This window comes from Haemaphysalis longicornis, unplaced genomic scaffold (assembly GCF_048455015.1).
Source record: "Haemaphysalis longicornis isolate Haplotype H1 unplaced genomic scaffold, Haemaphysalis longicornis Haplotype H1 scaffold_13, whole genome shotgun sequence".
In the NCBI taxonomy this organism is placed as follows: Eukaryota; Metazoa; Arthropoda; class Arachnida; order Ixodida; family Ixodidae; genus Haemaphysalis; species Haemaphysalis longicornis.
In genome coordinates this window covers 2,301,718-2,329,510 of record NW_027526233.1, presented here as the reverse complement: position 1 = coordinate 2,329,510, position 27,793 = coordinate 2,301,718, and the positions used below count along the sequence as shown (strand labels likewise).

The following is a 27,793-nucleotide window of genomic DNA, read 5'->3' as shown; positions in this document are numbered from 1 at the left end:
TGTGTATAATGCGAGCAATCCTGATCTGTCTTCCGACCTTTTTATTAGCAAAGTTATTTACCAAAGTTTATTATTATTAGCAATGCTTATTATTTATTTATATATTATTTATTAGCAAAGTTTATTAGCAAGTGTGAATGATAATGCATTCACACTGCAACCGAATAAAAAATACAGGCAGTCCAGGAAATCACGAGTATCACGTGAATTGTGCACAAGAATTAAAGCACAAGATAAGCTCTTCGATAAGTTCATTCGCGAAAAAGATGCCCAAATGTTTTCCCAATACAGGCGTTTAAGGAAGACGCTCAATTCTGACCGTCGGAAAGCTAAGCAACAGTATTATAAATTAAAGTTCTGGTCTATCGCAACAGAACCCAAAAAACATTGGAACCTAGCGAGGACTATCATCGGCAACCCTTCTACTACAATCCCATCTACGCTCACGTTTGATGACAGAGAATATAGTAACAAATTTCTTGCCGAAAATATTAATCAACATTTTGTTACGTCATGTGTATCCGAAGCAGTATATGACTCAAAAGTTGATATTGATCACACAAATTTTTCTGTTTCCAATAACACTATTTTTCTCTCACCATGCACGGAAGTCGAAATACATTCTTTTCTGCAATCTTTTTCTAATAACACGTCGGCCTGTTACGACTACATTAAGACTCAGTCTGCTAAAGCTGTCGCGAATTTTTTGTGCATGCCTTTGCTTCATATTTGTAATCAAGCGTTCACTACTGCCATCTTTCCGAATGCAATGAAAATTGCCCGAGTAGCCGTATTGCATAAAGGTGGTCCAATGGACAATATGAACAACTATAGACCCATTTCAGTCCTTCCAATTTTCTCGAAGTTACTCGAATACTTAAAAAAAAAGGTTAACTAAATTTCTAGATTGGACTGGCGCGATTGTGGACCAACAATTTCGCTTTCGTAAACACCGTTCTTCCGAAGTGGCATTGTTAAATATTAAAGAAAGGATACTGAATAATTTTGAAAATAAAGAATATACCATTCGACTTTTTGTAGATTTCAGAAAGGCATTTGACTCCATTAGGCATGAGATATTGATAAACGTCCCTTCTATGGGATCCGAGGTGTCGCCTTGAATTTGCTCCGTAGTTACTTATCCGAACACTTACAGTTGACCAGCCTCAATGGCTACCTATCGTCGACAAAAGGTATTTCCTGTGGAGTTCCTCAAGGTTCCATTTTGGGCACACTGCTGTTTATTTTATACAATTACGACATTGTACATATTCCTTCCACTCCTGTTATTACGCTCTATGCCAATGATACTAGTGTGTTTTTTCTGGTCTGTCCTTGCGTAACTTAGAAACATCGGTTAATAACTGGCTCATTGAACTATCAAAGTCGCTGACTCTAAATAAACTTGAATTAAACGTCAAGAAAAACAAAATACGTTATTTTTAAACACAGAAACAAGCTCGATGATTATGACACTTTCTTAGAATTTCTAAACACTTCTATCGAACGGGTGCCCGCTTTTAAATTTCTAGGAATTCTTTTTGATGAAAACCTCAGTTGGACTCTTATTAGTAAGGTAAACGCCGTTGTTTCAAGGTCTGCTCGTTTTCTTTATAGAATTAGATGTCTGGTCCCGATCTGGCTCATGCGCCAAATGTACTACGCGCTAGTGCAGTCTCATCTTCATTACTGTCTGTTAGTATGGGGAAGCACGACGGCAACTAATTTAAACAGACTTCTAGTACTGCAAAAAAGAGCTCTTCGCTGCATTGAGAATGTACCTAGTACGCACGACTCTGCCCCATTATTTTTGCAGCACGGTATTCTTACAATGCATCAGTTGTTCGACCTTAAGCTTAGTCTTTATATCCGTAGGAAAATATCAAAGAACTATTATTTTTGGAACAATATATATCAGTGAATGTGCAATACGATCTTCGGACGAGTTGTTTTAGGACGCCAATGATCCGAACAAACTATGGCATGCAAAAATTAGACCACCGAATTCCCACCTATCTAAATAAACACACAGCTGCTCTAGAATTACTGCAACACACCACGTCTTGGCTCGCGCTAAAGAAAAAAATTAAACATTACCTAATATCGGGGATTCTGTAGCGCTACTCCGTGTAGTTTGTACAGCGGTACTCTGTGTAGTTTGTTATAATTTTTGTTGTGCGCCTGTTGTGCTTGCTGCGTTTTGATAAGTGTACAATTGATAAATGCACTTTTTGACAAATGTACGATTTTTCCTTTTCCTGTATTTTATTGGAATTAAGTGTGGAATCGTGTAGCGTTACGCTGTGTAGTTTGTAAATATTTGTGTTGTGCGCCTATTGCAATTTCTACTATATTATTTCGAAAAAAATGTATAATATTGTTTTTTTATACATCACCTTTGTATAGCCAGTTGTCATGTTTTGTTTCTACCGTTGCTGTACAATGTTACAATGTTACTTGTCCGGGGTTGATGGCCGCCGTCAGGCAGAGTTAAACTTCCTTTTGCCCCTCCTCCCGAGACATGGTTTGTTTAAATAAATGAAATAAAAATGAAATAATCAAATGAATAACAAAGCCTTACTAAGATAGTAACATGCTTTCTGGGAACTAAAAATTTGGTCGCAGCTATAATCATGCTAGTCGTTGAGAAATGGAAAGCGTACGTTTTCAAAGGTGTACATATTTTTCCATCTCACACTGAGGCATAGAGAACGAAGCCGTGTTTCAAATAACTGCTGGTACACACATTTTTGACGACAGTGCCGAAAGCCTATGGACCTTGTGTACAAATGGAAACCTGCGATACCTACTCCCATTGATATATTTGCGTTGTTTCAATGTGCCTCGTTTATTACGATCTTGTTTCTCCCATTTCTCTTGCAGTCCGGTGATTGCTTGACCTTAAAATAAAGAAATTTGTCTACGCTGCGACGCCTTGCACCGCAGCCGTGGCTGCCGGTGGAGGGGACCACATTTTTATGAATATCATAGTGGCCAGACAGCCAGCAGACAGTGATTTTTTTGTAGGTGGACATGATGGTGTTAATGGCATAGTTCTTGTACCTTACATTTTAACAGAGTTTACAATAAGGCAATATATTTTTTATTAAGGCAATGAGTTTACATTAAGACAATTACCGATTGAGCTCTGTATTTTATATGCAATAATGTTTACAATTAGCAATATAAATCGTGCTTCCCGAGTGAAAATCGTGGTTTTGTGCGCCAGAACAGGTGACCCCACAAGTACTGTTGCAGTGACTATTTTTAGAATATTGCTGTCAAGCTAATCTCGTGAGTATCGACGATAAAGAGACAACGCCAAATTGTAAACGCCGGGAAACTTCTTAAGACGCACAAGAAAGAGTTCGGACATGAGGGGTACAGATTCAATGTTTTAAGAACATTAGTGAAAGTGTTCTGGTAGGTTTCGGTGCATAAAAGTGCCTCTTCGCTAGTGTATTCTCAGATAATATGTGCGGCAGTGGAAGTTACCAACCGTTAGAAAACTGCTTAGACTCAGTGCGGGATGTAGCAAACTAGCTGTATTGTGTTGCTTAAGTATTGTCTTTGGTGAGTATTGTCTTTTGCCCTGTGATTCAGTTGACACAATATTGCGCTCAAAGTTAAACCTTGTACGTTTCTTTTACATTTCCTGAAAAATTACAGTCGCTACCGAAGTTTTAATAGTACCCAGATTCTAAGATTCAAGGATATCTTTTGATGTCCACAGATAAGCCAGATGCTACATTCCCGCTTGGAATCAAGAAGTTTATCAGAATGCTGAGGAATCGAGACTTTCCGGCAATATCACTAATAATGGAGACATTTTAAATGTCAGTAGTTTGCAGCAACCCCACTTCTATGTTTTAAGAGATAAAGCGAAAGTAAATTTATTGTTCAACAAAAAGTTTAAATTCGCTGTCCTTTTTACTAAGATTAGATTGGTGATACAAGAATCTGGCCAGAGGTCTCGCTCTATAGAACAGAATACACATGTGCCCTCGTAGGCATTTAGCTAAAAGAATTTTTATGTGTTGATTTTGTATTCCTGATACCATCAAGCTATACTTGCCTCTCACTGACGGGACACTTAACATGCAAATTTTAGTCGAACATAATCAAAGTAAACCGAGCAAGCAAGCACGTCACGCAGGACAGAATTACAACGAATTAATTTTAATGCCGAATCATGGGCTGCTTAGACAGCTCCCTCAGAAAAACCCTTCCACCGAGTAAACACATCGACATATTGAGCTCTTACTCATAACTGAAAAGTCTGGTGTGTTATTTTACTTCAAATATATCTTTTAAAATACGGCTGGGTTTGAGTGGAATTCTTTCCCTCTGGTCGGGCTGAGCGAATAGTTCACGCTCGAAAGCATTGATATGCAGCGAGTGTTGCACAACAGATGCTTCCGTGCATTAGCTGCTGTGTGACTGGGAGGCCAGTCTTGCAATTTTCGAACACCCATTCATGATACCTGCCAAATTCTGAACAATTTCTTCTGCAGATTTAATTGTTTCTAAATTCGGCTTGCCATGCAAATTGGCTACCACTGAATTTGGCGAATCAATTAATTCGATACTCAAGTTTGTGGCGTTAGGGAGGAGTTTTCATTGTTGAATACCTGAATAGCGCTTCCCTTGATACCTTGACGACCTGGGCGCACGTTACCCAGGCGTAAAATATGGCATAAACGGCCCTTTCGTGAATGAATGGTTGCTATTTCTGTATTAGGGCTCTGCTTCCTTAGGACTCGTTGGAAGCCCTCAATGTGGGAATGCTACATCTCTGTCCCGGAGTGCTGGATCTGCAGGCCATGCCACAATTTTTTTCTGGGTTAACTACTCGAAAGAGTAACTTACAATAAATAATCATGATGGCTTCACGGCGTGCTGGTCAATATTGAAGCGAAGCGAGGCAGAACGCTACCGTTGCGTCGAAGAACTGAACGTTGGGGAATATCTTTACGCCTTGTTTCAATTTGCTCATGTAGACTTTACAGGGTTTCAAGAACAAGCCCACGGCATAAAGTTCGTGCCTTTACCTTGAAGTTGCCGATAATTACCGTGGAATCGTTAATGCTCGTTCAGGAAGACGGTTTGCAAAGCCTGTAATTGAATTTCTCAAAAGGAAAATGACAATATATAAAGACAATACATAAACCTCAAGACAATATATAAACCTTTTATTCCCCATTTTCAGAGCCTTTCCCAGGTAACTTGTCAAAGCTATCGTACGGAAACTTTCGGGCATACATGTCTCTTTTCGTTTTTGTAGTGTGGCAACTACAACTGCCTTTTTTCAAGTCGTAGGAACGTATCCAGTCACCCATATTTTGTTAAATAACTACAGCAGTGTTTTTTAATAGGCTGGGTTACGTCTTAAACTGCAGTATGAGTTATGTGATCAGGGCCAGGTGCTCAAGGCTTGCATGTGCCCAAATTGAGCCTTGTACGGCTCGTGAGATCGTTTGTTACTAGATACCTATTGAAAGTGTTGAGAAATGTCCTCTGTATTGTTAAACAGGGCAGATAATGTCTTTTCTAATCATTCTTGTTCAAATAATCGTTATTTTTTGTGTTCTTGTTCTAATCATTCTCGTTCTTGGGTGTTCTTATCCAAATAGGCACGATCCGGGTAACAAACAAAAATTTCTAATAGCGCGGCCCTGGAGATGATGGTGTCCAGAGTCCCAAGGATTGTTGTCTGCGTTAGGACGCCCATTAATATTGCCGCCAACCATGAATTGTGTTTATTTGTGTTTTGCTTTTACCGCCCGGCTGCACCGGTCTGTGTTATCTCTGTGCCAAGGGAAGCGCGTGTTCCACTCTTTCTTTCTGTGCCGCATGTGTTATCTGTTCTGATGGGGAGAGCATTCCGATCTAACCTAAACAGCCCAGAATAATCTTCCTGGATCTACAATGTTCTAGATGCGAATCGACGGTTCGAGAACCACGCGCGCCGAAACCTATAAAGCCTGCAGAGCAGAAGCCGGGGTATTCGACTCGCCGTAGCTCGCATGCGTACGTCACTTTGTTGACTGCTGCTTCGCCGCCTCTGTATTCTTTGAGTTGTTAGGGGAGCAGAAGTTCGCTCCAATAAACTTATTTTCCTCGAAGACAACTGCGTCGTCTGTGGCTTCGTGACAATATGTTTGTCTTGGGCAGTTTGTTTATTAAGTTATCAAATTCATGTATAATAAACAATAAAAAACGTTCCATACAAAGAGCATACTGTTACAGGTCTACTAAGAATAATTGCCCTGTCAGAAACCACTTCAATGGTTCGTACAAGAATAAGATGGCGACAGCATAGTGATTTTGAACGGCTAATGCTACATGCCCCCCCTCCCCCCGTGGGGGGGGGGGAGTAGGTACAAACTTCTGCGTCTTTCTGAAATACTGTGTACTGCCTCAGGAAGTGTCTGTTCAATTTAGGTTGGTCTCCTGAAGGCATAGATTGAATCGTTATGTATACATCGTCCACATTTTTAGTAAGGCCTCTAAGTGTTATTGAAATATGTTCTGGCGCATAATTTTGGTCTTGGAAGACTTTGCTGAAGACGCGCTTTGGATTGTGTCATTTATTTTGATTGATTCTAGGGTTTAACGCGCCGACGCAACGCAGGCGATGAGGCGCGCCGTAGTGGAGGACTCCGGATTAATTTCGACCACCTGGGGATCTTTATCGTGCGCCGAAATCTCGTACACACGGGCGTTTTTGCTTTTCGCCTCCATCAGAAAAGCGGCCGCCGCGGCCGGGAATCGAACCCGCGACCTCGTGCTCAGCAGCGCAACGCCTTAGCCACTGAGCCACCGCGGCGGGTGTTTGTGTCATTTATTAAGCTAGGGAGCAGTTATTCTTGGCTACGTCGCTCAAGAAACCGGCCCCGATCCCGGGGCACCTGCAGCGTCAGTGGAGATGGTGTGACGTTCATTGGTTCATCTAGTGCGCGTGGGACAACCGACGGACTGGGCTCTCTGGGGTGCGCTCCAGCAGATGTGGGACTTGGAATACTCATGGGCGCCAGAGGCAAAAAACTTGCCGCGGCGGTCATAGTAGTCGGTACCTTCCTAGTGCATAGATATGGCGAACGCCTTCGCATTCACTATGTCCCCTCGCTTCTAAACACCTTACCGGATGAAATCTTTTCGTTAAGCAGTAGTAAAGAAATAAAGTCTGTACTGTTTGAATTGTATGACTAATCCCGTCGAATTGTATGACGGATCCCGTTTGAATTGTATGACTAATCCCGTCGAGTAGTGAATTGTATCCATCACAGCAATCTTTTATGTATGAGTGTTGTCAGCTGCCGGGCACTGCCCCACAAGCCTACTGTGGCTTTGGCAGGCCCGCATGTGTATTTTTTATATGGTTATAATAAACATTAATATTATTCTATACCCACTGCGTCATCGGAAGTACTAAAGGCAGGGGTTTGGGTGGTCACAACTGCCGCAGGCTCTGTGGTTGATGTGGCGACGTGGGCTTCCCTAGAGCAGCCCGGCGGGGACCGGGGTGTATAGTCTAATCCTAATGCGGTGGCCTGCTTTGACCCCTTGGTCACGGAGCCCTTGCAGGATGTCGGCTTCAGTATTTTTTATGAGGTCTATTTCCGATGTGATGCCTTGACACGAGTTCAGTGGGCTGTGCAGTGTCACTGTGATTTCCGGGCCATTTGTGCCAGTTTGTTTCACAAGTTCATTCAACGGCTCTTTGTGGCTGACGTCAATTAACACGTCTCCCGAAGTAAGTTTCTCGCACCGCGTTTTTCCCCGGAAGCGCTGTTGATGAAGTTCGCGATGAGGAATACCGATTGTGCAAAGCAGCAAAATATGGCGAAAAAATAGAGTGGCCTACTTTACTAGAATTTATGAAAAAACAGCTCAATATTAACATACGAAAACCCTTAAATGTTCAGTGGCAACAAGAAAGAAATAAAAGCTAAACATCCCAATGAATAAAAACGCTCACAAAAAATGTTCACAAAATTCCGGCCCACTTTCCCACAAACTCTGCCACAAACCTTGCATGTTATTACTGGACACGGTAGATCCCAATTTTACTTTCACAATTTGCCATTACAAATAACCACAGAGAACAACGTTTTACCGTATATAGAAATAATCTCGCAAGAAGAAAACCTGAGCTAATAAAATATACAGAAATTAGAAATATTTTAGAAGAAATGACAAAACTAATTAATGGTAATATTCAACAAGGCTAACCCCTCAAATATTTTGTCACCATTACACACATATGCACACACAAAATTAGCGGCAAATAACGCTGTATTGACTTTTTGATGTAGAGTATTCATCTTCTGTTCTACATTGAAATATTTTCGGTGTGATTATCTGATGTAATTACATTTTTTCGCATTTGTTTTCAATTTCATATCTAAACATACAATTTGAATGTATTTTTCTTTACCCGCTGCACCTTGGTAGTAAGGGAAGGGTCTCTATGCGTGAGCCCGTTTAATAAATTTGCGGAAACTCGTCGACGAATTGCATAATAAGGAATCGAGAAATACAGTCATTGGTTGTAAGGTCGATTTTCGATAGCGGTTTATAAATTACTTTGGAGTGGACTCTTTTCAGATCCCTAATATTTAGAGGGGATTTAGAAATTTCATACGGCAACACCATAGAAAAACAGCCGACGTGGAGTAGTGCACAGTCGACTGGGGTTAGCCTGGTACCCAGCCAGAAACCTGAGCCCCCTGCCCGTAGGCAGACAGGGAGACCATCAGCCGGAGCTTGATCAGGGTCCGGCCGCCACCGTTTCAGACTTCTCTCCCTTCACTTTTAAGTGCCTTGCCGCGGTTGGCCACAGCGCGAGTAGGGGTACTCAGGGTCCGTGGTGTCGACACTCACCGTTACGATAAATACTAATGAATTGGGGTTCTGCGCCGGGGGGAGGATTTCTCTGCTCCGTATCCTTGCAGCTCCGCTTGAAACGCGTCAAAATGACCAGCAAGACCTGGAACTGTTCGGGAGAACTAGCCTTTGATAAATCTTAACTCTGTTACTGATGTGAAGTAGGTTGTTGTCACTAAAAACTGGTCAGAAATGTTTACAGACTTTTGGAGTCCCTAATATCAAACGTCTGCTGTGGCGTAATAAGTCAAAACGCGGCTGTCGCTTTTTTTACTCGTTTTTTTAGCTCAAATAGTAGAGTCGAAAATGATTGAAGGCACAAATTAATCCCACAGCCTTGATTATTAGCGGTGGCGTTGGTCATCGGCCAACAATCGCTTAAGTCCCTGAGAACTTTTAAGGGCTCTGAGATAAATGCGTTGGTAAACCGATCGTTGAAACCCTATATTTGTTTTTCCTTTTTCTAGCCTAATTGTTTAAAATGGCGTTGTAATTGGTAGCATTGTTATAGGGAAAAATCTATTTTGACTAAACGAAGCCAGCATATTTCTGTCGCTCATTTGAGCTACGGAGCTAAAATATTTTACACTGAGCTATAACATCAACTTGCCCAACGCGATAGCGAAAAGGTTCCAAGCTTAAAAACCCCGTCACGAATGGGTTCACTGCGTGCGTTAGTCGAACCGGAACATAACCGGCACGGAATACAGCCACTCGCGCCAGTATCCAACCGGCATTTTTCAGGTCAACACGCTACTATTACAAAACAGCTCTCACCTCTTGAACAGCAGAAGAATGCCTCGACGACTGTTCGGCGTATGCCCAAGACCCGCACGGAATACGGGTGGCCTCATCAAAGTCGACCGAGCCATTGGGGTGGACTTCTCGAAGCATGTACGAGTGGCAGGAGTCGTGGGCATCACTCCGCGATCTGTTCCACGGCCCTTGTTCCGTGGTTAATGGTGGTATCGCGGCTTCCCTCCACTGCTGCTCGGTCCAGTTCGCCAATGCCGGCAGGTGTGGCTTTGCGCACCAGTGTTGCACAGGAGGCACTACAAAGGGACCCATGTATATAGTCCAGGAGCAGGGGAAAGACCGGATGATGCTCAGGGCCCCAACAAGAAGGTGGTACCAGCCCGGCGAGCCGATGACCTGGCCGACTTCCAGCATGCCTGACTGTCCTGTAGAACCTGTAAAGTGGGCATAAGAAAAACGATTACGATGCAGTTGACGAAAACGATGTATGTCTATTATGTGATATTGCCGTGAATATTCCAAATTCGCAAGGTGGTTACTACGTGTTGTACTGAAATGATAACAATTATTCTAGGAAGCGGCGATTATTAACGAACCCGTAATATCGTGCTCACAGGTGTTTTGTACTGTAAAGTCCACCCGAATCATTCCCACATTGGCCGAACTAAGCCAACGTCTTCGTGCTGAGCACACACTTAAGAAACAACCCGCAGCAGATATACCCACGTGCAACTGCGTTATGTTGCAACTGCGCTAACAGTTGTCATTACAGCAAATGGAACTTCACAACCATTATGTTTCGGCAGGTGGGTTCTCTAAGGCTTTCAAAAAAAGCCGCCATCACTCTCCGTCGTACCAGCACTTTCTATAGTGGCTCTTGTGCTTTAAGCAGACATGCCGTCTACCAGTGGATAAAATGTAGGTGGAAAAAAATATTTTAAAAGTTCGACTACTCTACCCATGCTAAGCCATGATGTAACTTGTAAGGTGAATTAAAACGTAGCATAAATGTTTCAGCGTGGGTCATTTTGATGTTCTCAATATTCCAAATGATTGATTGTAGAGTTAAACGCGCCCACGCTTCGCAGGGGAAGAGGCGCGCCGTAGTGCAGGGCTGCAGAGTAATTTTGACCAACTGAGGATCTTTAACGTACGAAGAAATCTCGAACACACGGGTGTGTTCTCTTTTCGTCTCAATCAGAAAAGCGGCCATTGCGGTCGAAAGTCGAACCCGCCACCTCGTGCTCAGCAGTACAACGCTGTAGCCACAGAGCCGCCGTGGCGGGTGTTACGGTATCAGAGTATGAGGACTCTTAGAAGTTCCTTTAACGGTTTCTTTAGTAACTCCTAGAAAGTGGAACTCAAAAATGGGGCCTGTTTTATGAGGTAGCGGTTGGTTGTTATCACGCGCAGCAACACCCCGACCAGGCCACGTACCTTATCAATTGCTGAGTGAGGGAACTTCAAACAGCCTTCGGATCAGCAGCAGCGATGTATTTCTAAGTCCGCGTTAAAGAAAGACTAAGGAACTATATGATGTGGAAACACCATAATCCTAAAAGGTTATACTGCTGCAGCTGCTCTTTTTCAACACATTTTTATTTGTGCACTGGAAGGTTCAACGCACGTCCTTACCCCTCGTTTATGGATACATCACACGCACAGTGGGTCGTTTCCTGTCTATCGAAAGATATACTACACCGTTCACGTCTACGCATTCCTCCCGTAAAAATCCGTGCGCCACTAGCGAGTTTCCCTGAATTGAGGTCGAAAAATACCCGTGATTTTAAATAAGTAAAGTATTTTCTAACAGCTAAGTTAGGGGTGGAGGGTACTTGTACTAGATGACCTCCGATCTCAGTAGAGAGATTTTGTTCATCGGCTGCGTTTTAGAATTAGGCTGAGTTATGTGAAGGTATTCCACAGTTCTTCAAATTCATATCTATAACAACCTTCGCATACCGTTTGGTATAAACGAAACTGCAGCAACTTTCATTTGCTGTCTTTTGGGAGTTCTTCCCAAATGTTCAAGATAAAGTTTGACGGAAAAGTGTAATAAATCATAATAGGTAAAGCATTACCTGTATTCACCACCACCACAGATCCACCAAATATTGAATGACAACCGCTCACGCTATAGAGAAAAGATCGCTCACAAATGAGGCCAGTGCTAGTATGCAGCGTTTCAGGGGAAAAACGGAGAAGCGTTCACGGTGTGGGCAGAAGGACTGCTAGTGTAGCCACTGTGCTCCCGAAAATTACTGTTCTGCTCATTTTCAACACTCGCTATTCAGAGCAATTTTTCCTGAGCCTAACCATCGTTCTCAAAACCTGAGTATCGCCAATAGAGTGCGCAAAACCCAAGCTGGCCTAGGGGGTTCGGGTTTGCGTTTAGCTCGCATGCTAATTAGCTCAAATAGCAGCGCCGCAAAGCTGGCTGCATGAGCAGCTTGCTTTTCTTGCGTCGCTCTCGCGGCCAGCCAGACTGCGTGTGACCATGGCTGAAGTGGAACCTGCGGCTTGTTTCCCCATCCCCCCGATCAACTATGGCGATCGGTGACATAAATATGTAGATTCCGCACGTCCTTCGCTAGAAATCAATACAGCATGAAATATCCAAGCGCTTTCTTCCATCGGCAACGGTCCGCGTTTACTCCAGCCACGCCTGAGCGCTCGGCATACGAAGCGGTTCGAACCGACGTGGACAACGGAAGCAACAGCTTGTCGCCGCTCTTTCAAATCAATCTGATCATGAAAAAGAAGCTGTAATTGCCGGAAAGTTGATGTTAGTGTGGTGTAAATTGGGCTAGCATGAAGCACCGCTTTTCTTCGAGCCATATCAAGGCTTCGGGGCTGCAGATCGACTGCCCGTGAATCTTCTTTCGTCGCGGACGGTCGCGTCACCAGCGGATCAACTACAAAAGGAGCCAAGCGGCGCGGCACCTGGCCTGGCTACAGCATGCCTAAGCCGGCACTACTGCTGTTACAGGTTCGTTACATGCCTAATGTTGCAACTTATACAAGTGACAACCGTTTCTGGCTAGTCCTGCCGCGCCCTCACAGTTACTTGACTTGTGTTGTTGATTCCTGGTCTTTGGTGATGTCACTGCTGCTGTCGGGAGTTGTTCAGGAGAATCCTGTGCTTTCGACCCAGGAAATGTTACGGTTCGACGGTTCAACCCTGCAGCGCGGGGCCGTGAGCGGTTGAACGCGCGGAAAAATCAAAACAGGCCGTGGTCGCAGATCGCTCAAACTGCACTTATAGCGAAAATGAAGTTCCGCATGTGATAAAGGGGATGATGTTGTGGTGAAAAGTTGTGTTAGGCATTCTCACTCGCAGTTGTGTACAGATAGCGACGACCAAATATCCGCTGCTACGCTAAGCCTAAAAATTCCAACACACGGGCCAACCCCAGCAATGCCAGGCGGTTGCGGGCTGTTGGGGACGCCCCTCTGCTAAATCTCGCCGCGCGAGTGCATCGCGTTTAGGTCCACCTGACTCTTTGGAGGGCCCCACACGCCGGGTTCCCCTATGTTAAAACTGCCTATAGTATTGTGCACGATTTCTCTTAACGGTTCGAGACTCCTCCAAAGCATGATGACGCTGAAATTGGCTCGAAATGTCTTGTTTATAGCCTTCAAGTGGGTGAGGGGTCTTGCAGGATCTGTTTGATATAGGAAGAATGGTTGTGTTAAATTGTGACATGTCTCGTGCGGCACGCGGATGCGCCAATGAGCCCATCTTCGGCTGCCAGAGTTACAAATTTCTCCCTTCGACCCCCGTTAACTGCGATCGTCGATGACCCTCAAAATACTTCCCATCGAAGAATGTGCGACCTTCGCTTGTGCCTCACGTAACTACGCTTTGCATGCTTTTGGTGCGCGCTCCCCTGCTGTGCCCCTGCATATCTAGTGGGGCGACGTCAAACATACGTTCGATTCCTTGTTTCCCGCTCTGAAAGTTTCCATACGTGTTCGCTCTTGAAAACAGTTGTCCTTCTTTGGCTACCTAAACGCAAAAACGTTTGCCTGTTTGTCTTTCATTCAATTCTTCGCCGGGCAAAATGGCAAGATTTTAGCCAAATGGCTGAAACTGATGACATGGTTCATACTTGCCTTCATTCACGTCAAAAAACATCGTGCATGTTTAACATAAATCTTGACTACGCTACCCAGCGTACCAGTGTTCCTTTTATTGAGAAAAGACGTTGGACCAGTTTAACACCGGAGCTGCGAATAGCTAGCGTCCGGCGATTGTCGACGTCTGTCCGTGTATGCGTCGCGTATACTCGAAAAACTTACTTTCTCGCGAATGTTCTGTACCTCTCAATATGTTGTAATTGTTCTGAAAAAAAATTATACTCACGTCGCCCGCTAAGAAAACTCTAGCATTACAAGTTTAGTTACTTATCATAATTTCTTCATTCACAGTGACATTGTGATTAGTGTAGAATTCCTGTCTGCTGTCAATATGTGGGAGTAACATAGAGTAACAATAATAGAGTAACAAAGCCAGAGCCCGCTGTATTACCCATTTAGGTACGAACCACGCAGAGACGGGGAGAACAAGTGGGGCACTCAGAAAGCACGTCGACGGGTATAATCCGTGCATTCTCGCTGAATACCACGCGATAGCATTAAAGGAAGCTCGCACCAACCCATGGCATCTCACTTCTAGAACGCCAATGTGGTAAAGCCTGTCGCTCCCAGTGTTCACGCAAAAATTCTGAGCTTCTTGTCGTCCGCCCTCAGCCAAAACGACACCTCAAGGAACACATTCAAATACTCCTTGATGGCCAGGCCATCACTCCAAGCCCCAAGATCTAGATCCTGGGCCTACATCTTCAGGCCAACACCGAGAGTGGTAAGGTAGTCACCGATTCCCAACAAGCCTACCAGAATTACCACTCGGCAGTGCCCCCGACTTGCACTGCGTGTACTAAAAAAACCATTCCCAAATGGTTCCATTCAGCTCATCTGAACACCCGGTCGCGCTTCCATGGGGGCAACGAATACGCCCACCAAGCCTGCACTTTTACCCACCGTGCTATGGAGCTGCACGAGGACAGTCTCCCGCTTGTCTCGTTCAGGAACAAAACCCAGCATTATCGCCTGCTGAGAAAGACCCTACCTTCGCCTTACCGTGACCTTTCCATAGAACAACAAACGGCTCATACAATCCGGCTCCTTCCCATACCCGACGCGTCTTCACTTAAAGCACCCGGATGGCTACGACACTCAGTGTAAATTTTGCTCAGAAGTAGGAACACTCTGCACATTATCGGGATGTGCGACTTAGGTGGCCCTGAGCACCCTCCTCTCTTTCCGTAAACTACCCAGCAACAGCATAAAAGATGCTGCTGTCCAGCCCCTCTCTGCCTACCCAACTTCAGCTGGTGGACGGAGCACAGGCAGCGCGGACTGAATATGGGCTACAGTGAAGGAACCACTCCCCTGGGCCGCGCTCTGGGCCGTTCAGAAATAGGAATAGAAGTTGAATGTTTGTTTGTTTGAATGTTTATTTATTTCACAAGCAAGTTGATGACCAGGACAAATAGGGAAAAAGTTGCAATCATGCAACTAGACGGGCCCTAGTTTTTCCTCCTCATCTTCCGCCTCCTCACCCTCCTGCTCGTCCTGCATCTCTACCGCCGATATCGTCGTCTCCGTCCGCGACGGCAGAAAGGAAGAAGTGAGATCGTCTAACACCGGGTTTGAGCTTTAATTTTATAAAAAAAAAACAGTTTCAACTCATGTGTTACACCAATACAACACAACCAACCACCGTTCATGCATCATGCATTAATTTAACCTTACCAAGAATATCTCTTTCAAGCAATAGAGGGTTTGGTTGAGTGCATTTCGCTTAGTGACGTCGCATGGGTAATCATTGTGCGTGCCGTTTACAGCTTTGCTTTCCAACCACATTCACCGGGTGGATTGGCTTTAATTTTAGTTTTCTGTTGACACCAACGGTCGGGAAAGAGCCCTGGAGGGTAGAGGTAAAAGCTTTGCTTTAAAAACACTCCCGCCTTTCTGCCGCCCACGTCAGCGCCAGCGCTTCCTTTTCTATTTGTGCGTACAGTTGCTCCGTTCGTGTTAATGACCGAGAGTGATACGCAACAGGCCGCCTTTCCACGTCCAGCTGCACTTGTATAAGCACACAGCTGTGACGACTGACGATGCGTCAGCAGACAGAATGGTGCGCAGCTTGGAGTCGAATTTTCTGACGCATTGCGCTGAGGTCATGAACGCTTTTGGAGCCTCGAATGATCTTGGCTGAGGCGGTCCCCAATGACACTCTCGGTCCTTCAAGGGCTGGCTCAGGAATGATGCTGATACGTCAGCAATATTGCTCAGAATCCTTGCCAGATAGTTTATCATGCCCAAAAACCTGCGTACATACGCAACTCTAGATGGCGCAGCCATATCCTTTATGGCGGGAACGTTGTAACGTACTTTTCGATTTCCCCGTGTCTGCTAGCCGTCCGATATCAGCCGTCCCCATCAAGCGTCCACGAAAATACGTCATCGCTGCCACTCGGAAGCTACATTTAAAGGGGCCCTGAAAGGCGTTTTGAGCACACTAAATGAACTAGCGCAATCGTTAGATTGGGTCATCAACGTCATCTGTGCCAAGTATTACTCTTTAACGCGCAGCGGAAAGCTCACACTTTTGTTGCAAAGTTTGTCGCTTTTTTCTCACCCTTTCCTTCGTGTTTTTGGACGCCGCCATCTTCACATGTCTACATCATCGATTCCCAGATGTTCGTCATGAGCTAGACATCCTGCTATTGGGCGGCTTTTTCACGCACTTCCGGCAAAGAGATGAGTCGTCTGCTCAGCGTCGGCTCGCCGGCTGATCTGCCGGCGGAGTGCCGGAGTGCTTGGACATTTTACGACAAACGAAACAAGTGTAAACAAACGTTTAACCGTTTGTATTAAATGCAGCACGGCCATAACACGACATGGATATTCCCTTACCTGAGTACGTTCCGTAAAGAAAGCGTTGAAGCTCCGTGGCACTTCTTTCGTGCAATCGCAAAGAACGCCCTGAGCCGAATGCCCGGGTTTGACGCATACATTTTATTCTACTTCAAAACAATCCAGAGATGGGTTTCGAACGAACACAACGTCACAACATGCGTTGCAAGTCTGAACCGCGATTGAAAGACGATGGGTTGCCTCCTCCTGCCCGTCGTAACTTCGGCACTCACCTCGCGCGCGGTTTGCGGGGACGAACAGCAAGTCACTTAACTCCGGCGCACAAGCCGAGATGGCTTTTAGCCACGCACACTGCACATACCCCATGCGAAGTTGAGTCGTACGTCGCTCGAGAAAGATAACCCAGACCATGGGAAGCACTATCCACCCGCAGAAGCACAACGTCGCATTGCATCGCGAAACAAAGACGTCCACAACACACACACACCATCGCCTCCTGTAATGTCAAACGCATCTCGCACTTCCCAATGGGAGTGGGTGGTACGCCTGCAGTGCCCACATGTCGCGAGGTGAGGCACCGAGCTGAACCGGGAACACGCAACTGTAACTGAGTTCTACAGTGGTTTGTGCCTTGTTGTCAAGGCAACCGATGTTTGAGATTCTCAAAGAAGTGGCGCTCGCTCCAGCGCTAGAAAGCCCAGAGCCGCGGTGGAGCATGCTTTGACAACGTTGCCGCTCTCCACCACGCGTCGCCCCAAGCTGAACTGGCGTTTTGTGCACGGGTTCTGTATCGGTTTAAAATGTCTTTTTCACATGCCGCCGGCAGGAATTACGACCGCCGCAAAATAAGACCCGGCACCAGCGGGGCCTCATCTGATACGGCACTTTTTGGATAAACAGTGTCGGTGCATCAAAGGGAACGAGCGCACGATCTTTCCCGTACGGCTGCGAGTTCGCCGCCGATAAAAAGTCACGTGCCACCGATAGCAACTGCACCAACGAACACCGCGAAAGGGCAAGGCCAGGCCGCCGCACACATGCGGCCAGATTTTTCGTTCGGTTTTCCAGCCTTAAGCGAAGTGCGGGATTCATGGTGTCAACAAAGCTTTCCCGTAGCAGACGACGGTCTGAGCAGCGCAACAGCGGAAGTACGTCACCGCTGCGGAGCGCAGCATCATGGGAGGCAAGGCCGCGCGCCGTCAACAGCGGAGAGTAAGTCGAAAGGAGGAGGAAACGCGGAGCGACGATAATGCGCGGTTTTTGATTTACGATTTCTCAGCTAATACGCATCGCTTTAACAAAATTCTTGCGGGAGGAGATTGCAAATACATTGCTTTATTTGGGTACATGTACATCCATGCATCGGCGGAAGGTATTTCAGGACCCCTTTAAAGCAGCGAGCTGTGAGCGTTCGCATAAATCTCGAATATGAGAGCAACGGCCACTGAAGTGTGGAAAGGAAGACGGCGGAGATAGAAGGAAGGATACGCATTTCCATCAGCGGCCGTGCCTGCGCAGTAAAGTTCGGTCTGCGTCCTGTCGGTCGTAGCATGCTCGGCAGATACAGCGCCAGTCGCGCTCGAAAACTCGTGTCATGAAAATAAAAGTTTCTTTCTACCGGTTTGTAAAAATTATATTCACGTTAATTCACGTGCCCAAGCCACACACGCGCTACGATGCGCGCAGTAGTGGATGGCTCCAGATTTAATTCGACAATTTGGGGATCATTAACGTGGTCTCAAACTTGGGCACACTGACGTTTGTATTATCTGCTTCCATCAGGAAAACTGCTGCCACGGCCGGGAATTAAACCCGCGTTCTTGTGTTCAGCAGTGCGATGCCTTACCCACTGAGCCACCGCGGAATCTTTTCCAGTGGAACTGAGGCGGGCGTTAGTTTACCAAGTTTAAACAGGCGGCAACGTATTAACGCCAGTCACTCAGAAATCAAGGAGAGATACAATATGAGCAGAAACCAACTGCAAAACCCAATGCATAACGTCTAATGCGGGAATTTTTCAATTATTTTCGATAATCCCACGGTTCTGCGCACGGCGCAAGCTGTGTTTGACGAACAACGCAAGGGATTAAGAGGCAAAGTTAAAATTCACCCTGAAAAAAGGTACGGATATCCTCCCACAGAGCAGTCACGTAAGAATGCTGGGCGTGCCCTGTAGCCAAGCGGCAGATCCGGCTTTACGATCACCAAAAAAGAAAGAGAAAATATTTCACCACTTCCCAACATTATCAAACACTTAACCAACAGAACAGCAAGAAGGATAGATGATAAGACTCATGAAGTTTTTGATCACAATCCGGGTTATGCTGAGCCTACCGTACCATTGTAAGTTACCCGCAGCGAAGAAGGTCAAGTGAATGCCATCACCAGAACAGCATATAAGTCAGCCCTCCACCTCGCTATTTATAGCGTGAGACAAACTGACAGCTGGTGCGGCAGCAGCGTAACGGAATGGACAGACAGAGATGGGTCTAAAAGAAGGAAAAGGCCTTTAGCTCTACGGAGGGACGAAGTGAAGAAATTCGGCGGCAAGGAATAAGTTTGTGTTGCGCCACACAACAGCGGGTGAAGGCTTTCGTCCTACCGTAGGTTTGAATTGCCTGTTGATGATGATGACAATGAATCGGTCCCCGAATTGTGTCTTAAAACATACTTGAAGAAACTAGACAAACCGCTTGCCTGGTACCAAAGGCGTGCTGGGAAAACGAAGTCGGGGAGGGTCATCGTATGGAAGATACAATCTTCCGCGGCCTACTCACCCCCCCATGGTGAATTATCGAGTGCACGCCATCACGGTCATGTGGGCGATTCAGTGGCTCCGCTAAAAAAACTCTCCCCCCAAAACATAAATTCAAACCTACGCGAGAAAAGACAATGTGACAGGATCACATTAATTCAGGGAAAGTGAACTATCACGAGAAAACGTAAACACAGAGTGCGGATTTATGACAGTAGAAGGCAGCAATTGTCGTACGTGGCTATTCTGGCAGTCTTTGTCACTGCATAGCTCTCCTATCCACAGGAACAAAGAAGCACATGCTGGAGCAATCCTCGCGACAATCCCAATAGGTCAAGTAGAAAACAGAAGTACAACTTCATTGTACACCCTCAAAGAGCATTAGAGTGTTCGCTGCAGGCAGAACAGCTAAAAGATTTGGGAGTGCACTTCAGCACATAATGAACAACGTTAAGGACCTTACTAGGACACCCGGGTACAACGGCTTGAACAGATCGAGGCAACTACCAAAAGGTCCGCGAACTCACACACCATGGTATTTTCGACCACGAATACAGCACTCCCCTTTGCGGAGAAAGTTGACGACTCGCAATCCTACGCCAAGAAACACGATATTTCTCCATGCTAAAGGGTGTCTAAGTGTCCAAGAATAGCAAAATCTGTCGTGCATAAACCAACACAAGTATGTACTAATATTTCCGGGCTAAGATCTCGGGTTGGACATCATGTTTGCTTGAAACTCCGCTATAATCGGGGAAACGTTTACCCTCGGCAACCTGGTATGCTCACGGTATGTTCACGGGCGAACAACTCAAATATCCCAAATTCCACTTTCATTAAACTATTGGAGGCAGTTGACCAGCTTGCAACCTCAGGATCAGCGCGAGCTGATGGGAAGGGCGAGGAAAGGACCTTCTGCATCCGTGGTGAAGCACGTGTGTGCGGGAACAGAGTGGATATGCGTGGGTATGCGTGCAGGCAGGCTAAAACCGCGTGTAGTACAAAAACATGACTTCATGAGGTGCTCCACACGGTGGAGCTATTCAGTGGAGAAATCCGAGCGAGATTGATACGTCACTCACTACGGACTTCCGCTCGACCAGCTGCTTCGCTCACACAGAGGATGTGACTATAGTAAGTAAAATAACTTTAACACATGCCCAGTATATGTATAGGCATCTTCTGTACATAGCCATTTATTCATTTCTCCACCATCTTCATCTCTCTCGACCTCTATCCACGCTCTTTCCTCCCCCTTTCCTTCCGACACAGAATAACTGGCCAGATATACTACCATCAGGCCGACCTTTCTGTGTTTTTTTACTTCAACAAAATTCCTCTCTATATATACTGGGTCGAAATCTTGGACAATCTCACAACGTGGGTATGCGTGGCTTGAGAACCGTGCTCCGGGGACGCTGGGCTATCACCGCGAGACACTTATACACAATCACTCGGCATTTTTGTTGTATAACAGATGGGCAACGCCTGTAGACTCGTGCTCACGTGCGTGCGCTCCCGTGCGCTAGGCACGTTTTTGCTCATTTTTACCGCGGACACAAAACCAAAAACCGTTTCCTGTTAAAAGTAAAAACAGTAATTTGGAACACCGAATGAGACTTTTTTATTTATTTATTTATTTATTTATTTATTTATTACTTTTTTCTATTTTGTCTAATACTGCTTGAACATGTGGTTTCAGTGCGTGTATGCACCCCCCCCTATGTAAATTGAGGGCCTTTAGGGGTAATATGAAATAAAATAAATAAATGGCCTACACTTCAAGTCACACTTTTGAGCTCTCTTACACCTGTTTTGCCCTCTTTCCAAAACCCCTTCATTATTTCTCCCGCAACAAAAATCTCCACTTTGTCTCTCTCTCTCTCTCTCTCTCTCTCTCTCTCTCTCTCTCTCTCTCTCTCTCTCGCTCTCTCTCTATGTCTTCGCAAACAAGCAAAAACTTAAAGTGCGGCACAGAAATGAGAAAAGAACCACTTGAAACACTTACACTGCTACCTTGTCCCTTACGCTGACCAAAACCTGGCAGCCCCATTCTTTCGCGCTAAGATCTTCAGCCACAGAAGCATGGAGGGTCTCAGTCTTCTGCCACACGACGATCAAACACCCTTCCTGTAGTCACCCCCTTATCAAACACCCTTCCTGTAAATGCAGCAATGTAGTTCCAAAACGCCCATTGGGAGTCGATGTAACCCTATCGCTTCACAAAGGTGTTGTGGCATCAAATTTGTTGCTTGTGCATTCTTTGTTGCAAACGTTTTATATATCTTTAAAAAGCATGATACATGCTCCTACATGCACATATTCTGAGTAAAAACTTATTATCGCACGATTCATGTGAACAGGATTCGGTTTCGGTTTATGGGCACCGATTCAAGCAGTGACGTCACAGTGTTGCCAAGACGCTCTGCCACGTGTCTCTACCATGCGGCGCTGCGGTACGCTGCGATTTTACAGCGGCGTCTGTTCCTGCACACACGTGCTTCACCACGGAAGTAAACACGCCGACTCGTCGACTCGTCAGTGTGTCTGATACGACCGCGACAGCTCCGACACGAGCTCTTTGTCTGCATCCTCGGATGCAGACAAATGAAAGCCATGAATATGCAAACCATGCCCCTTAAAAAAACGCAAAAGAAGCTGTCCCCGTCGCGAACTAAAGCCGCAACGTTGACCGAGCAGGCGCGACACGCGAGACGACTGCGCCACCGCACAAATGGTGACCCCCGCGAAATAGCCAGTGTACTTGATGGAGGTCCATCCTTCGAGTCGTACGTCGGTGTTTACTAGCTAGTTTACAGAATTCCTGGCGGGTAAACTGAAATTTATTAAATAGCGCTTGCGCACCAAGGTTCCGTGAAGCCCCCGGAATAGCTTACCGCCATAAACTCTGCTCCTTCGCGAAAGCGCTCGCAAAAAAAGTGTGCCCGCCTGCGACTGCGATTTTGCACTTTAGGGGTAGTGCTAGCCGTACTTTGGTTTTACGTTTTACGTTAAAAACCTTGGCCCATATTGATCTCTTGCTACCCAAATTACCCTACGTAAGTCTTCTTCTGCACGAAACTAACCTTGTACTTTCTACAGGCGAGGCGATCGCACACGCATATGCAGTTTGCAGCTCCGGGGTAGCGGTGCCGCCGAAGATCATGGCCCAAACGACGAACGCCAAAATACGGATCGCATTAGCGCTAGTTTTGAGTTGTATGGGCTTTATTACACTCCAGAAACTAACAAAATAGAGCCGCATATATTGCAGCACGAATGTTGTCGCGGCGCCGTTTTCGCTTCTCGGTCGATTCAAGGCGACACATCGGGCGACCGGTTTTGCTGGCGTCTTCGGTTGGCGAGTCAGTTACACTACGGCGACTTTCCATCGGCCGACGTGTTTGTGTCGCTGTCGATGTACTGTGACAACGCGGTCTGGCAATTCGGCACTTGGCCGATGGTTTGGCGAGACGTCTGCGTTGCCGTCGTGTCGGCCTAGTGTGTCTGATACGACCAAGCAACCAAACAAACTGTGGTGACTGGAGTTCACGTTGACGTCGCTCGAGTCGCTAACGTGGTATGGCGTCACAAACTTTGTTATGCTGGCAATTCACTTACGTCATATTTAGTGGAGCTAGCGATGGGTCCCGATCTACAGAAGAGCATTTAGGTACTTTCTAGAAGCGAAATAAAATATATATTAAGCGCTTGCTGTACCCAGCACTTCGTGTTGAGGGTCCTTGCATACAGAGTCTGCAGCAGACTTTTTACAGACTTAAAATTTGGTGGCACAACCCCCTTTAAGACCGAAACGTAGATATCCTGTGCACCTTTTTTGGGATCAGGCCTGGTTCCCGAAGAATCAACCTCGTAGCCTAAAAACACTACCCAAGTGACAAAAAAGGAACACTTTGGCCGATTGAGTCACACGCCAGCTTTAACGAGCCGTTCGAGTACTGCATGCAGCGGTTCGTCGTGTCCTGGTTTCGTTGCTCCGTCAACCAAAATGCCGTCAATTAGGTTCATCACCCCTGGGAGGCCCTCCATGATTTCCGCCATTTGCTTTGGAAAGTATTCCGGGGCCGAGCTGATACCGAAAGGCGGTCCTTGAAAGCAGTACCTACCGAACGTCGTGATAAAAGATGTCAGCTCCTGGCTTTCTTTTGCCAACTTAACCTGGTGAAACCGGGCATTGCCATCCAATTTTGAAAAGTACATGGCCCGAAAGGTGTCGTCTGTAGTTGGCAACACAAACTGTTCATGTAGGAGGCTCTTGTTCAGCTGGGTTAGGTCCGCGCATATTCGCCCTTCCCTTATGAATCAACTACTGTGACTATTCCTGCACACCATTTAGTCGGGCCATCTACCTCACTTTCGACCATTTTGTCCAGGTGTAGTTTGATATGTTCCTTTAACGGAAAGGGTATTCGTCGAGCTGTAAAATTTCGAAGGGAAGCGCACCCTCCTTTTGCGAAGGGTGTATTCGCCCGGCCTCGTGCCCAGGCCACAAAAGAGCTGCGGATACATGGACTCGTACTGTTTCCATCAACATCAACAGCATCAACAAATTTAATCACGCCAAGTGCGTTAATGGCTGGTAGCCCTAGCAAAACACACAGCAGTTACACCACAACGTACACCGTTTGTCGCGGTGTTTTGCCTTTCCAAACGATATCAGCAGAAAAGAAATCCTTAACATCGAGGTGCTCATTTTCAGTGCTTCTCAACACAGCTTGTGATGTCTATGTGAGGTGGCACACCGCAGCAATCTGGCGGAACGACAGTGACTTCGGCTCCCGAATCAATTTTTGCGCGTACGCGTACGTTGTTCATACACACTTGCTGGTATCTCGCATTACAGCTGCCGAGTGTCCCAGGAAAAAAATTTTGTCCTTCCTCTTCTAGAAAAGACAGGCCCACCTGGTTGTTTTTAGATGCGACGCATCTCTTTAACTCGCCTTGTCCCTCCATGCATGCATCCGGCGTCCATCCGCACGCCTCTCCCCCTTCTCCTCGCCACGCCAGCTGCGCGGTAACGCCGCTCTCACCGCAGCGCCATCTTGCGTTAGCGCTCGCTCCCCTCGCCATGCCAGCTGTGCGTCAGCGCGCGTTAGCGCTCGGTTAACAAATGCGCATGCGCTACTCTCTCTCATTCCCCTCACCGTTACGCGCGGTACATATAACGCGATAACTGCGCCGCTTCGCTCAGTCGTTCCACCACCGCCGCTCCGATGACATCCGATGACCACCAATGATTTCAATGGAGACTAACAGCTACCGGGATGGTCGGCGCAACCGTAACAAGCACCGCCCAGATGCGTCGCATCACCCCATGGTTTCCCCCCGCGGAAAGATGTGGTCAATTTTCCTTGGACTTCTGGCAGACCACTGCGAAGTGTCGTTTGATTCCACAAAGGTGGCACCGTGATGAACTTGCGGGGCACCGGGCTCTCGCATGACTCTCACGTCTACAGCACCAGCACCCTGGTAGCCGGTGGTGCTCCTGCGAGCTTGGCTGTAGCGACTTTCCCAGCTGTGCGTTGGTGCGCCTCTCCCGGTTTCTGAACGGCTCCCTCGGTGTCCGTTCAATGGTGCCCAGTGCGGCCATTTTTTCCTCGTTGCTGTGAGCCCGAAGTACCAGTTGCTGTCGGTGAACTGTTTCCTTGACTCTGGCCTTCGCTAGAGCGGTCGCTAGCGTAAGAGGCATCCATCTGGACAGCTTCTCACAGCTCTGCGTCTCGAAGGCCTCTCAACAAATCTGTCTCTGATATTACGCTCGCAGAATTCTGAAAATTCGCAGCGGTCGGCTAGTTCATGCAGGCCTGTCTCAAACTTGTCCACGCTTTCTCCAGGCTCTTGCTTCCGGCGATGAAAATGTGCGCTTTCATAGACTATACAGAGTTTTAGTATAGCGGAAAGCACCACTTTAGCGCGCCCATAGCGTTAGCGGGCACACTAACTGTCGCGTAACGAGGCGCTATCCGTTTGCGATTGCGACCCGCAAAACGTTGACGCCACAGCTAAAACGCTATACTAAAACTCTATTATGTTCTTGGCGGCCACGAAATGGGCGTGAAATTTCGTCTTCACTACCGCATAGCTCCACGACTCTTTCTCAGTGAGGCCGAACGTCTAGAAAGTTTTTGTGGCCTGCCTGGCCATGGTGTACATCATCACCTGGGCTTCCCCCGTTCTGTCGTTGAGCCCCGATGCGTAGCGCGTAGTCCTCGAATGGCATAATCCATTCTGGCCACTCGGAAGTCCTGCCGAAGCTGAACGGTACAGGCGGTGGCAGGGCGGCCGCTGATGGGCTGGCTGCCGCTGTCGGGGCCGTCATCGCATGACCGAGTGCGGGGTTAGTGCCGCAATAGCGCCGGGGAAGCGGAGGCTCATCCCACTTCTGACGCCATGTTATGTCCGCTCCTCTGGGAGCGGTGATGCGAGCAAAATACTGACACTACTCCGATGTAGCCACATCCAAGAAAAAGCCCCGTGTTGATTTTACAGTCGCGTTTTATGCAAATCAGACAGTGGCATCATCTCGGCCCCCACACCCCGGCGCTCGGACCCCACAGAGATAACAGATAACACGACACGGCTCACACCGTGGTAGAGATATAGAAAGTGGTTATTGACAGGTAATTTTAACATCGCGAAGTTTTGCCTTTCAACTGAATGCACAGGTCGCTTTAGGGGGCAGCCCTTTAGCAGTCCTTACCTGGGCTTCGCGGGAGCGGTATCTGTTTATGTCCGTCTAATCGAGTGAGCGAACGCAGCAGCGACGAAAGGAGGAAAACGGAGAGGAGCGTCTAGCGAAAGGTGAAGTGGAGTACGACACATGCAGCTACGGCGTCATCACTCTCACTGCCTTTCCCTCACATATGTCTCACACATCCCCACCAAGGAGCGAGCTCCCCCTGACACTCGCAACACGCTGTTCCGTTCTCCGCTAATCCAAACCACGAGACGTTTGCGCGGGAGGTCCAAACACGATATGCACCAACATGCTCGCTGCTACCATGTGCGGGGCTAATAAGAACCTCGTGACATTTGCGCGGGAGGTTCAAACACCATTTGCAACATGCTGGCTGGTGGCGGCGGCGCACTGAGAGGTAGCAGCAGAGTAGCGCACGCCGCCGTACGTTCGCTGATCACGCGAACACTTCCTGAAACGCAGGCGAAATGCGCCGTGACCGAGAAAACTGCAGCTCGCACTGCACACAAATTTCACATAAGGGAGCGTAATAATCGTCAGTACATTTTTTGCGTGCATCCGTGCTTCTGTTTATTTCTCGCGAACATCTGATAACCGCACTATCACCGTTAGCCGCCGACTGCTCAACTTGCCAAAGGGGCACCAAGGCGCTGGACTGGGCTAGTTGGTACATGTTCGATTGGAAAAAAAACCAGCGGAAAACGACTTGACAAGCTGGCACTAACAACGGAAACGAATAAGGCACTTGAACGCCGGAAGGGTATCTCAAGGCGTTCAAGTGCCTTATTCGTTTCAGTTGTTAGTGCCAGCTTTTACCGTCGTTTTCTTCTGTGTCCTGTGTTTTCTGCTGGTTTTTATTCCAGTTGCCAAAGGGGCATCGAAGGAGAGGAGGGGAAAATATTTGTGAAAGAGGTGGCTGCGGAGGAGCCCCGGAGCGGCGCCGAGTAAAACAAATACACGGAATGAAAACTGGGGGGTGATACATATACTGCGTTACAGTAAAAAAAAGTAACAAAAACGAACCAGAAATGCAAGGCGTATCTGGTGTGACGAGCAAATCACGCAGTGCCACTCTGTGCTGAGGATAACTATAGCTTTCGCAGTGGTTTCAGACGCAAAGGAAAGAGTAAAAGCGCTTATCGAAAGCATTGCAGGGTCCCTTTAATTGCCGTTCGCATGATTACCCATGCTAGATCGTGAAGACCATCGCAAAGCTCCTCCCTTTTGTACTGTGCTTCGATAGCGGTTGCGGCTACTGCCGACTGCAATAATGTACCTCAGAATGTTGTTTTGGAGGCAGTCGAGATCTTCCCCTGCGGTGTCGAACCACTTCAAGTTCGCACGAGGTTCCGCAAGACGGTTCTTTTATGTTTCTAGACCTTAGGCTTATATTCTCTAAATACCATGTTTGCTGGAAGTATGAACTCAGGGCAAATAAGCCACTCATTTCGTATGGGTCAGCGCACTCCAAGCTGGTTAAAAGACCAATCGCCAACCTCTGCGTTAGCAAGGCTTTGAAGAAATATTGTCATCATTCCATGAACACAAGCCTCAACGAGCAAGAAAATAGCCTGTCGCTGCTGGGTGTACGTCCCATTTGATAGTGTCCGTAGCGGAACGATTAAAAAAATCTGTCTAATGAATGACCTGTGAAGGATCCTAATGCGATGGATAGCAGAAAGGTTGTGGTTATCCCTTTCAATCAACAACATGTCTAACCGCCTGAAAAA

The 27,793-nt window shown here is 46.8% G+C and overlaps 1 protein-coding gene across 1 annotated transcript in view; it reads right to left on the bottom strand.

Annotated features, from left to right (window-relative positions):
- Positions 1-27,793, bottom strand: part of LOC144164209 (organic cation transporter protein-like) — a 203,190-nt gene that overhangs the window by 129,213 nt on the left and 46,184 nt on the right. Inside the window, exon 2 of the mRNA XM_077694726.1 lies at positions 9,667-10,079. Within this exon, the coding sequence (XP_077550852.1) occupies positions 9,667-10,059 (393 nt within the window). The 5' untranslated portion in view covers positions 10,060-10,079. The remainder of the gene's footprint in view (positions 1-9,666; positions 10,080-27,793) is intronic.